This window comes from Balaenoptera musculus, chromosome 14 (assembly GCF_009873245.2).
Source record: "Balaenoptera musculus isolate JJ_BM4_2016_0621 chromosome 14, mBalMus1.pri.v3, whole genome shotgun sequence".
NCBI classification, from domain to species: Eukaryota; Metazoa; Chordata; class Mammalia; order Artiodactyla; family Balaenopteridae; genus Balaenoptera; species Balaenoptera musculus.
The window spans coordinates 20,082,534-20,096,706 of record NC_045798.1 but is presented as its reverse complement, the minus strand read 5'-3'; the positions used below and the strand labels follow the sequence as shown (position 1 = coordinate 20,096,706).

Here is a 14,173-nt window from a genome sequence, read left to right as displayed (position 1 = left end):
TTGGCAAAATGCTAAGGCTTTTATCACCATATCCCAGATTCTGTAGGATGAGAGAAACATGTTTACAGAAACGGTGCTAATCGCTATTAACATCTGATCAGAGCTTTAAATGGCAATTCTGATTTAACGCAGTCCCTCATAAAGTAATGCAGTTTTAGAACCACTTTATTTTTAGCCCCACAAAAAAAAAAAAAAAAAAAGGATTTATAGTTTATTTTCTGCACGGATGCATGAAATGAGACTCCTGGGAGTTACTTCAAGACCATTCAACACAGCAATGATGCACAATAAAATGGAATTTTAAGAGCTTCACTGCTAAGACTGATATATTAAAAAAGAAAAATCAAGCAAAAGTCACCTGTTTTTCCACAAACTGCACATATGTCCACATCTTCCACCCAGATAAACTGATACTAAAGAAATAGGAATAAAAACCAGTACGTATTCCATTCTGCTTCTGCTGAGCGCCAGGGCAGCTACTTCATACTCCTGTTGTCATTTTAACAATCTCAGGTTCAGGGAAGTCCTTGGGCAAGTGTCAACACTTGCAGAACAAGCAGGGCCACTGCTGGAAGCAGCTTAGGGTCCCCTGAGAGGGGACAGGTGCTGGCCGACGGCCAGGGCGTCAGGGAGCTTCCACCGCATGGTTGTTTAGAGGACGGACGTAATATTCAGATCTAACAATATGACCTGCATTAAAAGCTTGAACTGCAAGGAGATGATTTTTTAAATTAAAAAAAGACCCCTAATTTCTTTTTAGCAAAAAAAAAAAAAAAAAAACAAACTGTTTTGAAAAAGAAGGAAAAAGTAGACGGAGAGAGAAACCTGACCTCTGGGCCCTCCTTGGAAAGTTCTATGCAATTGCCTGTGCACCTTCTTTGGCATATAAGCTTTCAGGGGTCTATTACTACCTCTACCCTATAGATAAAGAGACTGAGGGTCAAGCAGGTGAGCTGACTGCCTCAGGGTCACACAGCCAGCACGGATTTGGGTCTGCTGCTGAGGCCCCTATCTTTCCCTTAGACCACCCTGCCCCCGGGCAGCTACACTGTGGGTCCCTGTGTGTTCCCCCAAACGGTGAGAGCGAGCACACCACCACCCTTATCTCCTCTCCCACAGCCTGGGATACGGGACCTTCCCCTGACCCGGCACTGCCACATGCTGAAAATCGCTATTGGCAAGAAAAAAATGGGGGAACAAATGACCACGTCAGGGTCTGAGTGAATAGGCGAGTTGAGTTAGGAAACGACAGTGACAGAGGTGCTATACTACTCACACACTCGCGTGCGGCTTCTTTTTGGAAAAATCGCAGGCAAGACCAAGGTCTGATATCCTAACGTGTCCGTGTTCATCCAAGAGGATGTTTGCGGGCTAAAATGAAAGAGAAGGTGATCTTCAAGAGTCCCCAAGATGTCCCAGGGGCTAACTTCTAAAACTATTGGCGCTTGATATCTCATTATTTTATCACAGTTCATTCCTACACATGAATCCTAGCATTAATCATATCATCACATCCAAGTGGGGCATGATACCGACAATGACATGTTTCATGTTACTTTCAGCAGGAAAGTGGTAATGACAGATGGGAAGGATTCTACTCATTTGATGATGGAACACAGGGCAGGTAACACGGGAGGGTTACAACCACAGTCCATCGGAGTTAAAGTATTTCTTTTTCACAGCAAGAAGTGCAATCCAGCCAGAATGGTGAGTCTCTCCACAAAGGGGGTGAGTCCACAGGCTCCTTGGCCTCTGTAACTACTAGGACTTCAGAGAATGAAGCCACGAAGCACAGCACAGAAAGGAACCTTGTAAAAATATACTAATAGTGACCAAAGAAATCAAAATATTCCATGGTGCCACATTAATCCCGATAAATGTCATTTCTGTTTATTAGTACAGAATCAACAGAGGGCCCTACCAAATGACCAAATATGATTTTGACCACAACTCTGATGAAATGTATCCATTAAGATTAGATTTAGTCAGCATAATCATGGAAAACAAAGCTCCTCTCCCTAATATACATTCAATTACAGTCATCTTGATATTTTTCTGCTGGAGATCAGCTATTGTTTTGCTTGAAATAAAAATAATGGATGCCATTATAAACTTGAAGCATGAATAATCATGAATGACTAGAATTAAGTCTGAATAAAAATTAGGTAATACCACTGCCTACTAAATAGCTTAGAAGACAAAAATACTGCATCAAGATGATTAAAAACCAGTTATAGATTTAAATTAAAATGTATTACAGTGGCGCTTCATGGGCCTTTGGCGTGTATTTTATTCTTCTGCAAAACTCACCATGAGGAAATAAAATGTCATGTGCCAACCAGTGTCTAATTATTTCTAATGTGATGAAAATACAGTTTTTCTTCTTTATGTTCATATGAAGGCTTAGGGAGTAATTCTTTAACCTTGCAGGAGGCTTTCAAAGCTACAAAGTCCCTTGTGAAAAACATAATATGCTCAACACTAAAATACACCATTTTAGATTCTTAGGAGGTAAACTTGAAAAGCTAATCACAACACATGAGCAAAGGAACATCATCTGTACATTTTAGCTGGTTAACCTCAGTTCCGGTTAAGAAGGAAGCAGAGAGGAGGCAAACCCACTCTCCTCCCAACCTCCTTGGGAAGTTGCCACGGCTATCATTTTTCTTCTCACCATTATTTACACCTTTATATATCTGCGTGATCATTTCTATAGTTTGTCAAGGTCCCGTTTATCTCCTCCCCCGTTCTTCATGTGGCTGGCTAGATGAATATCACCGCGGATGTACCAAGCAAACTCCCAACTCCCTCCTTAATGCAGAACCTGGGACCAAGCATCATGGTCTGGAATGGAAAAACTCAGAACGCACTTATTTCCTTTTTTTCAAGTCCAGTAAGATTTTAAAGAGAACCACAGTGAAGGAGCCCAAGCATGGAAGACTGGGGCTATGTAGTTCAGGGATCTGAAAATCCGTTAGTGATTTTTTTTTTTTTTTAATTAATTAATTAATTTATTTTTGCTGTGTTGGGTCTTCGTTTCTGTGCGAGGGCTTTCTCTAGCTGCGGCGAGCAGGGACCACTCTTCAACGCAGTGCGCGGGCCTCTATTGCGGCCTCTGCTGTTGCGGAGCACAGGCTCCAGACGCGCAGGCTCAGTAGTTGTGGCTCACGGGCCCAGTTGCTCCGCGGCATGTGGGATCTTCCCAGACCAGGACTTGAACCCGTGTCCCCTGCACTGGCAGGCAGATTCTCAACCACTGCGCCACCAGGGAAGCCCCGTTAGTGATTTTTTAAGGCAAATTCAAAACAATCTGAGGCTCAGAGAGTGCCCTTCGGGGGAAATTCTCCAGGCTGTCAGCCACTCTGCCCTGATCAGGTCAGGCTTGCCTCAAATGAGTTATGACTCAGCCCTTCTACATGTTAGTTCACAAGTAGATACTTCCCGTAAGACATATATGTTCTCTGCTAGTTCACCTTTGTACACCTCCTGGTCTCACCAAGCCAGGGCCAAATCAGTTGCTTAGTGAACATTAATGGAATTACAATCAATTGTAAAATGGGCGACAACAAAACACCCCTACCCTGCTTTTCACTAATTAACCAATTAAAGTTTTTGAGTTGGCATACGTGCTGCACCAGACACGGAGGTAATAGGGACAAGTAGGATGGAGTCTTTAGAACAGAGTTCAGAGTCTGGAGGAGATCGACATCACAAAGGTGATGTCTTTATCGGGGCTGAGACGAGGAAAATGACAGGATACCATGAAAGAGGTGGAAATGCCTGGAAGACCACAACTGCAATACAACACCTATTGCACAGGTCCGATAAACGGAAGGAGTCTGTCCAATGGCCTTACCTTCAAATCTCTGTAAACGGCAAACTGATTGTGCATGTGTTCCAGCCCCAGGATGACCTCTGTGCCGTAAAACAGCATCTCCTTCTCAGAAAACACCCCGTGCTGTGAAAGATGATAGTGCAAATTGCCCCCTGGAATCAGAGACGCGGAATTTAAATTCAGTGCATCAATTTAAAGGGAACAAAAATCACTGTCATCCTGCATAGTTACGATACAGTCGAAAAAGGTAAACTATGCTTCTGCTTTGTCTATATATATATATGTATGTGTCATTGATTTCTGTAATTTGACCAAATGCTTTAAAAATTCTAGAGAAAACTAAAACATTGAGAAGACTTAGATGTGACAATAGCCAGGACGATATGAAACAAAGCCACCTTTCTCTGACAGGTATCACAGTTCCCAGATGTACCATCAAGGGGGAGGGAGGGTTAGCTAATCTGCTTTGATTACTTGAGTTCTGTCTAATAACTGAATCAACCCATGTAGTGATCCAGTAGGTGGCTTAGCAACTCATTCTGTGGACAATAAATAGTAAGGAAACAAAACAAACACATTGATCATATTGATAGATATATGAGAAAGCAAATACAGTAAAATTTTAACTGGTAAAACCCAGGTGGTGTGTATTTGGGTGTCTCCAGTAAAATTCTTTCAATTTTGCCATATGTTTGAAGTTTTCACAATAAAATGTTGGAAAAGGTAAATCGTCACATGGCCTCAAGTTACAGAGACACAGAAGGCCACAAACAGGGTAAGGGAATGTTCTTATAAACTATAAAAGAAGAGCCTCAATTGATCTACGAAAGTTCATGTGTGTCCAACTTTATTGCCCTTGATTTTATAAGTATCTTCCTGTTCACACACACATATTCCTGTATAACCACTACCAGATCAAGGTGTAGAAGATTTCCAACATTGCTGAAGGTGTCCCATGCCCATCCCAGGCAGTATATCAGCTCACAGCCCCTAATTAAAGCCAATCAGACTCTATTGTAACCTCTCCCCCGACAGATTAGTTTTGCCAGTTCTGATAGTCACATAAATAGACTCACACAGGGTACATGGCCCTGTGTCTGGCTGTGTCTCCTCATTATAATGTGTGTGAAATTCCTTCATGCTGTTGGGTAGGTCTGATTTTAAATCAAACACTCAAAATGTAATAAAACTTCAAGTGAATTTCAAACTTTAACAGGGTAAGGTTTTCCTGGGTAACTTTAACAGACCCAGGAAAGTGGGTCTGGTTCTGTGGAAAAATGCACAGAGACACAACACTGCTAATTAGAGATGAACTCAAAGGTGCTCTGTCACTCTGATTCAATCATGACTCCTCTATCTACATCTTCAAAAGACTCAGATTCTACAGAAAAATATTACTGCCTTGCTAGTCTTTCTGTTGGTCTACATTTCGGTTCTGGCTAGTCAAGTATCCATTTCATCTCTGATTCTGAGGTTGAAAGAACCATACCATGGGGGGAAATGTTATCTGTATTACTGTTTTGAAACACTGAGAATAAAAATGGAATTAAATTAGCTTTTGAAAGCGGAAAAATGTACCAGAGCCGAGGACAGAAAAACTCAATTGTAAAGATGTCAATTTTCCCCCAGATTAATCTCTAGATTCCATGCACTCTTAATTAAAATGAAAATTGACAAACTGATCCCAAAATTTATATGGAAATGGAAATGGCCAAGAAAAGTTCAGATACACTTGAAGAAAAGTAAAGCTGGAAAACTCATAGTGCTAGATATCAAGACTTATGGTAAAGCAACAGTAATTCGGTACGGAACTAGCCCAAGGACAGACAAATCGACCAGTAGAACAGAACAGAATCCTGAAGTAGACCCACATGTAAATGCTCATTTGATTTGTAATAAAGTGACCCAGTAGGGTGGGGGTAAAGCATGGCCTTTTCAATCAGTGGTGCCGGAGCAACAGGCTATCTGTACAATCAGCTGTGGACGTTCACCCCTACCTCACACCACACACTAATGTCAACCCCAGGTGGATATAGACCTCAAGGTAAAATAATAAAGCTTCTAGAAGAAAACCAAAGAGAACAACTTCAGGATCTTAGGGTGAAGTAAAGATTTCTTAAACAGGCCACAAAAAGCACTAACAATAAAAATGTTGATAAGCTGGACTAAAATAAAAGTAAGAACTTCTGTTCTTCAGAAGACACCATTAAGAGAGTAAAAAGGTGAGTCACAGAATGGCAGAAGATATTTGCAATCCATATATATCTTGAATATATAAAGAACTCTCAACAATCAATAAAGAAAAAGCAAACAACCCAGTAGAAAAATGGCAAAAGAGCAACAACAACAACAACAATAATAATAATGTAGGCACTTCACACAAGGGAGTATCAAACGGCCCGCAAGCCTATAAACAGATGCTAGGCCTCAGTTTTCCCTAAAGAAATGCAAATTGAAAATCACAATGTATCATCACTAAAACTGATGAGAACGGCTAACATTAAAAAGACTGACAATGCCAAGTGTTGCAAAGGTATGGAGTTTAATGGAACTTCCAACATGGTGCTGGGAGGGCAGAATGGTACTACCACTTTCACAAGATGTTCAGTGGGATCTGCTAAAGCTGATCACCACCTGCAAAGCCTATGAGCCAGCATTTCTACCCCGGGGTATTTACCTAACAGCAATCTGTACTCACGTGCACGAGAATCTGTACTCATGTGCACCAAGGACATGAGAATGGTCCTCATGGCACTATTCAAAATAGCCCAAACCAGGAAATAACCCCAATGTCTACCAACAGGAGAATGGATACACGAATTGTGGCACATTTATATGATGGAATACTATAGAACAGGGGCCACCAAACTTTTTCTGCAAAGGGCTAGACAGTAAATATTTTAAGCTTTGCAGGCCTCATCCAGTCTCTATCACATATTCTTCTTTGTTTCTTTTCTTTACAATGCTTTAAAAAGGAAAAAACCATTCTTAGTTCACGGGCTGTGAACACAAGCCAGATTTGGTCCCTGGGCCACACACATAGCCTGGTGACCCCTGCTATTTAGCTACAGAAGGCGCTGTTGCTAAGAGCAACGACTCAGATGCATCTCGCAAGCAACACTGAGTGACAGAAGCCAGACACAAAAAGAGTACATTTATATAAAGTTTCAACACGGGCAAAGCTAAATTACGGTTTTAGACATCTGGGTAGTAGTTAGCTTGGGCGTGGGGTCAGTGGATGGAAGGGACACAGGGAGACTTCTGGAACACCGGTAACTTTTTATCTCTTGACGTGGGTGCTGGATACACACATGCGTTCCCTGGTGAAAATCCATCAGTGCCCCACTAGATCTAGAACTAGGTCCACTGAGATAAATATACAGTGTACACTTGCCACTCAACTGATTCAAATAACAAATGGCATGAAATATCTATATCCACTTTCTTAACAGAAGCAAAGAATTATTAAATTCCACAGAAAATATTCAAATTTCAACAGAATAATCTGAAACAGAATTCACATTGTTCACACCCGTCAATTAAGGGCATACAGATAAATTTGTGTTAACACATTCCTATGTGCTCAAGATTCATGAACTTGAACTCAATTTCCACAAAGCTTCTGGAGGAAGTTACTCCAGAATGAATTACAAAATTCATTTTGTGGTTACCTAGTTTTCCTTAGAGGTCTGTTGAGAGGTGTTAGTGTTTACTAATGTTAAGATTTATTTTGCGTTAAATAGGTAAAATAAAGGTGTTACCCTTTAATCTGTTAAAAGCCACGTGGTTCTCGGTGGGCGGGTACCCTCCTACTTGCAATCCCACCAGTGTTTCACCAGACCTTTCCACAGTCTGCTGGCGATGGCTCATTCTGCTCCAAATATCATGCTTCTTCCTTAACGGCGTTCCCCACATACTCTTGGTTCCTGATCTGATGAACAATTCATCTCTAGAGCAGAGAAGCGGGTGGACCAGGAACTTAGTAAAGCCTGGGTCTTTCCCAGCCTGAGAGAGCAACTCCACTCACTTCACCCAGAGGACAAATAGAGCCTGGAAAAGGGGGTATTTCTGAACATGATGGTGTATGATCATTCTAATGACGGCCCTGAGAAAACTGCAGAAGGTCAAAGTATAGTTAAGATACTACGTTATTAAGATGGGACATGAATTGGAGATTCAAAATCACAGGCCACCAGAGTAGAAAGGGCTCTTAAGAAAGAAAAAAAAAAAAAAATCACGTGGTCCGATTTCTCTATTTTAAAGACAAGGAAACTAAACTCCCCACCCCCTAAAAGGGAAACGTCTTGCCTGAGGTCACAAAGAAATTTCGTAGCCAGCCAAGATTCAATCCCCAGCTCTCTGACCCTGGACTCTTGGCAGAGCTGTCCTATGTTACCCTACTTACGAAGGCAAAGTTTCCATAGCAACATGAAATAAAAGCTCCACTAAAGGGATTTGACTTCATTACCTCTACAGAATTTGCTGACCACGATCCCTCATCTCTCAGGCCCTGAGCAGATGCCATCTTGAGTCTCAGGTGGGGTCCGAGACACAAAGAACTGAATACTGACCCAAGTGGACAAACAGGCAGCGGTTTAATGATGGTGTTGGTACGGTTTCAAAGATAACTATGGTTAAGATGTTCTGCCTTGATTACAAATTCAAGGTAAATAAGAACTACGGGGTTTTTACAGGTGGATACTTAAATAAAAGCTCTTCAGCAAGGAACTGTCTTCTTTGATTTCCTACCTAGTGAGCAAAATAGCCTGCATTTTGCAGGAACTTAAAACTGTGATAAAATAGACCGTGAAGTAATCCTTCAGAACATTTCTCTACACTGCAGTCAGAGGAACCTTTCCAGACTTGCAAGGCTTATCATGTTATCTTCCTACTTCAAACACTTTGTTTCCAACGGCTCTTAAGATTTTTAAAAACCTCAGTACTGGCCCAGAAAGCTCTTTCTGGTCTGGTCTGGCCTCTGTTTGCCTCGCTCCCCTACAACTTCATCTTGTGGTCCTACCCTATCACTTCTGACCCCACCTCTGCCGACTTTCTGTGAGTCCCCAGAACTTCCGTGCTCGGGACCCACACGTGCCCCAGGACCTCCTCTGACTTCAGAGGAGCGTTTGTGGACAATACCTCCGCCCTGCTAAATGCCTTCCGAGTACCGTGGACCTGTCTTTCCTACCTCTTGCCACGTGTTCCAATGATCAACGCATTTGTGAGACTGTCTGAATAAACACCAGCTGCTCTTACTCTATGCAGCTCTATAAGAACAAGGACCAAACTAGGGTTTCAGGACCCCCGTCTCGTAGTGGAGGGCCCGGCACAATCTAGGTCTCAAGTATGGATCAAGGAATGAATGAGCAATGCTTCTCACGAACAACAACTGACTTAATTAATGAAGGTGCTGACGGCTCCTCCCAGTCATGGACATACATGTCCTTGATTCCCTTTTTACTATCCAAAAGTTACAGAATAAAACTGCGAACAGTACTTCCTACTATCTCTTTGGGGGATGAGAAGTAGGAATCCTCAATTTGAGACTGAAAGAGAAAAACAACCTTCTAGTAAATAGAAAACTCTGATGGGTGACTCTGGCTCACTTTCATGCCAACACCTTAGGAAATCATACTGATACAGGCTGATCTAAAGCATCACCTAAGGAGGCAATTTTAAACTAAAGATTACTTAAATCCTATAAACCGTGGCCTTTCATTAGCAAAAACAATTCCAAATAACTTTATTACAATTCTTTCAATTCTTTACTATAATTCTTTAAATTATGTACTTATACATGTTTAAAATGCTAAACAGTTTTGATATTTGAATAAAAAATATAAACAAGTCTTTTAAATTAGCTCAAAGCAGTAGCCCAATATAACCCCAATTTTTTATTTATTCCCTTATGGATAGACCAGTGAGGAACTCTACAACTACTTAACCACTCTCCCTCACCTGAATAAAACAAAAATGCTACATGAAAATTAAAATTGTACGTATAGTTTTCCAACACCAAAAATTTTTTTCCATAGGCTTTCCTGTGAATAAATATCCAAGGCTTTGAGATAACTCATTAAAAATTAATATTTTAATAAAGCACTTAAAGTCTGCAGTAAACACACATCCATGTCTGAAATGAAGACACAGACATTTCAATAGATACTAGAAGCCAATGTTATTCACATTGATTCCAATACAGTGTGCAGGCTACTCAGATTCCATTCCAATCAGTTAAAATCTTGGTCATGCACACAGGGTAACTCTTATTTGAAATGCTTAATGTCCATACGTTGGCAGGTAGAGGCACACAATTAGACATTACTATTTATAGCAATGGCATTTTCATCGGTTATAGTTGAGCTAAATTATGATATTCATTGGCTTCGATAGCAAATAGACTTTCCAGAACCACTTAAAACTAATGCTCGAATAATATAAACCCCAACACAATGAATACAGGTGACAAACAATAAAACATGGAGCCTACAAAGGGATGAGAAAAGAACACTGGGCCTGTCCAGGGAGTCTGGGGACTTTCGGCAAAGAAATGATGTCTCTGGGTCTCAGGTTCCTTGCTTACTAGCTGAAAGGAATTCTTTGAGTCACCATTAAGATCTGAGTTTTTCAAAACCTTTGTGTGAAGATGACCTTATTTAGAACACAGCTATGGAAGCACCATCCCGCCTCCCCCAGGGCCCCATGTCTCACTTGCCAGGACACACGGGCACTGCCCAGGTTCCTGGCATGGTGGGTTTTTCTGGGTGTCTTTATATACATCTGTACAGGTAAATAAAAGCCGAGGTTTTGATCCTGGGTGATACTATTAAAGGAAAAGAAATCAGAACGGGACACTGCTTTGCAAGTCAAGATGACACAGTGTAAAAGCTTGCTTTTACATGTGCCGAGCTAAAAATGACAGCCTGACATACAAATAAAACATCCAACAGGCAGAAACGTAGTGCTGGAAATGGAAAAGGCCAGCGTCCACAGCAGGTAAAAGTAGCAAGTGCTGAAAAGATAAGGTTCCCTCCAAATGAAACACGGACTGGGGAGCACCCCGAAGGGACAACTGGGGTTTGACTAAGCCAAGTCACTTCCTCTCTATCAGTTTGTGAAGGACAGGAGCTACGTTTCTCTTACTTTTTCTTCTCTGGGTTAGTCCTTCTCAGTCACAGCCAATTCTTAACTATATTCAAGTGATTTTTTTTTGTCATTGATATGATTATTTTCTGCCATCTCTGCAACTATATTCCACAAAGAAGGAAGTCATAAATCCTCACTAAAGGGACAAGTTGTCAGTGTGCACAGCGATGGTGGCTAGTACGTTCCTAATTCCCAAATTAGACAGAGGTAATATCTGAATTATTATTTATACTAACTTAGTGCTGCTGCTCCCTGCTATAAATTCTAATCCCCCCAAGAACCGGCTAGCCGCAGAATTCACCAAAAAAAAAAAATGCCTGTATTTTAAATAAATTGTCCTGATACAAAAAACAAACCAAAAAAAACCCAACAGTGTTCAAAATTGAATACTTACTCCTGTGCTCACCAGGGACAACATGATCCTTTCCTTTAAGGCTAAGGTTTCTCCTTGTTTCATCTTGACCCTCTTCTTATCCAAGCATTTCATCGCATACCTAGAAACATAAATATTATTGAAAAATCTGCACTGAGAATACATCTAAACGGATTAAACGATACGCATCATACTGGGGGAAGTTTCTAAAGATTTGACAAGTGTTTTAAAGAAGCAAAATGCTTCTAAGAAACTAAGGAAATCTGAATCAAGTGGAGACTTCAGTCAATAATAACATATTTGTTCGTTTATTGTGACGAGTGTCCCACACTAAGTAAGATGAGGGTACTGGGCATGGGGTACACGGGAACTCCCTGTACTATTTCTGCACTTTTTCTGTAAACCTAAAATAACTGTAAAATAAAAAGGCTATTTTAAAAAATCAAGCAATAATCAAGATACTTCTATTATTATATGAATTGATGTTTCAGTTAAATAAGAGCATAAAGTAGACGGATATAAAATTCAGGGAAATAAATTTTGTATGTATTGCCACTGCCTAGTACCACTGTGTGTGTGTGTGTGTATGTGTATGTGTGTGTGTGTGTGTGTGTGTTTTGTGGAGGTGCTGTACATGTCATATTTAGCATTTAGGAATTGTGAATTCAGCACTGGTCAAGATTTAATAAGCGCATAGAGTGCAAGACTCTAAAATGTTGATGATTGACTAAATGGGAAGGGAAAGCATGTGTCCAAAACTCCGTGCTCTAAAATGGCACTTTATTGATTTGTTTTAAATCTATATTTAAGTTATCATATTTCAAATAATAAAAACAATCAGTAAGATTTTTATATTCAAGTTATATTAAAGTTAGTTGAGAAGAAACCTTTTACAGCTTAAGATTTTTGAAGATTTGGAACAAAATCACATTAAGGAAATACAGACATGTTACTCAGCACACTCTGTAATCACAGGTTAAAGAAAGCAGATGTTTTTTCAGCAGGACAAGGGAAAGCTGAAAGGAAATTTTTACAAGGGTTTTGAGGGCTTGAGAATTCTGCATGCATGACTGTAAATTCCCACTGATATACTACTTCACGATACCCAGGTATACCAGTTGTCTGGCTGTGGTAGGACACACAAAATCCACTTATTCCTAACTTACTTATAACTTATAATGTTATGAGTTACAGCAAAACAGAGATAGATGGTCAAATTTGATATTTTTATCCACTCTTCCAGGAGCTCTATATGACAAATCCATTTGCGAGACACTGATTGGCTTAATTATGGGATCAAATATTGAGAACACATGAAGTGATGCGTTCTTGAAATATTTATTTTTTATGATAAAGAATTTTCAAAATGCCTCATACTACTTCTATCACCACCCTGCTGTGACGATGTTTTTTTTTTTTTTTAAACATCTTTATTGAAGTATAATTGCCTTACAATAGTGTGTTAGCTTCTGCTTTATAACAAAGTGAATCAGTTATACATATACAATATGTTCCCATTTCTCTTCCCTCTTGCATCTCCCTCCCTCCCACCCTCCCCATCCCACCCCTCTAGGTGGTCACAAAGCACCGAGCTGATCTCCCTGTGCTATGCGGCTGCTTCCCACTAGCTATCTATTTTACATTTGGTAGTGTATATATGTCCATGACATTCTCTTACCCTGTCACATCTCACCCCACCCCCTCCCCATATCCTCAAGTCCATTCTCTAGTAGGTCTGTGTCTTTATTCCCGTCTTGCCACTAGGTTCTTCATGGCCTTTTTTTTTTTTTTCTTTGATTCCGTATATATGTGTTAGCATACTGTATTTGTTTTTCTCTTTCTGACTTACTTCACTCTGTATGACAGACTCTAACTCCATCCACCTCATTACAAATACCTCCATTTCATTTCTTTTTATGGCTGAGTAATATTCCATTGTATATATGTGCCACATCTTCTTTATCCATTCATCTGTCGATGGACATTTAGGTTGCTTCCAGGTCCTGGCTATTGTAAATAGAGCTGCAATGAACATTGTGGTACATGACAATTTTTGACCTATGGTTTTCTCAGGGTATATGCCCAGTAGTGGGATTGCTGGGTCGTATGGTAGTTCTATTTGTAGTTTTTTAAGGAACCTCCATACTGTTCTCCATAGTGGCTGTATCAATTTACATTCCCACCAACAGTGCAAGAGTGTTCCCTTTCCTCCACACCCTCTCCAGCATTTATTGTTTCTAGATTTTTTGATGATGGCCATTCTGATCGGTGTGAGATGATATCTCATTGTAGTTTTGATTTGCATTTCTCTAATGATTAATGATGTTGAGCATTCTTTCATGTGTCTGTAGGCCATCTGTATATCTTCTTTGGAGAAATGTCTATTTAGGTCTTCTGCCCATTTTTGGATTGGGTTGTTCGTTTTTTTGTTATTGAGCTGCATGAGCTGCTTGTAAATCTTGGAGATTAATCCTTTGTCAGTTGCTTCATTTGCAAATATTTTCTCCCATTCTGATGGTTGTCTTTTGGTCTTGTTTATGGTTTCCTTTGCTGTGCAAAAGCTTTTAAGTTTCATTAGGTCCCATTTGTTTATCTGTGTTCTTATTTCCATTTCTCTGGGAGCTGGGTCAAAAAGAATCTTGCTGTGATGTATGTCATAGAGTGTTCTGCCTATGTTTTCCTCTAAGAGTTTGATAGTGTCTGGCCTTACACTTAGGTCTTTAATCCATTTGGAGTTTATTTTTGTGCATGGTGTCAGGGAGTGTTCTAATTTCATACTTTTACATGTACCTGTCCAATTTTCCCAGCACCACTTATTG

The 14,173-nt window shown here is 40.3% G+C and overlaps 1 protein-coding gene across 1 annotated transcript in view; it reads right to left on the bottom strand.

Annotated features, from left to right (window-relative positions):
* The window catches only part of LOC118880046 (beta-adrenergic receptor kinase 2-like), a 37,316-nt gene extending 29,537 nt beyond the window's left edge, over nucleotides 1-7,779 (bottom strand). The window contains 3 exon segments of the mRNA XM_036823410.1: nucleotides 1,277-1,371; nucleotides 3,857-3,987; nucleotides 7,597-7,779. Of these exon segments, the coding sequence (XP_036679305.1) occupies nucleotides 1,277-1,371; nucleotides 3,857-3,987; nucleotides 7,597-7,750 (380 nt within the window). The 5' untranslated portion in view covers nucleotides 7,751-7,779.
* Between the last annotated feature and the right edge of the window lie 6,394 nt (nucleotides 7,780-14,173).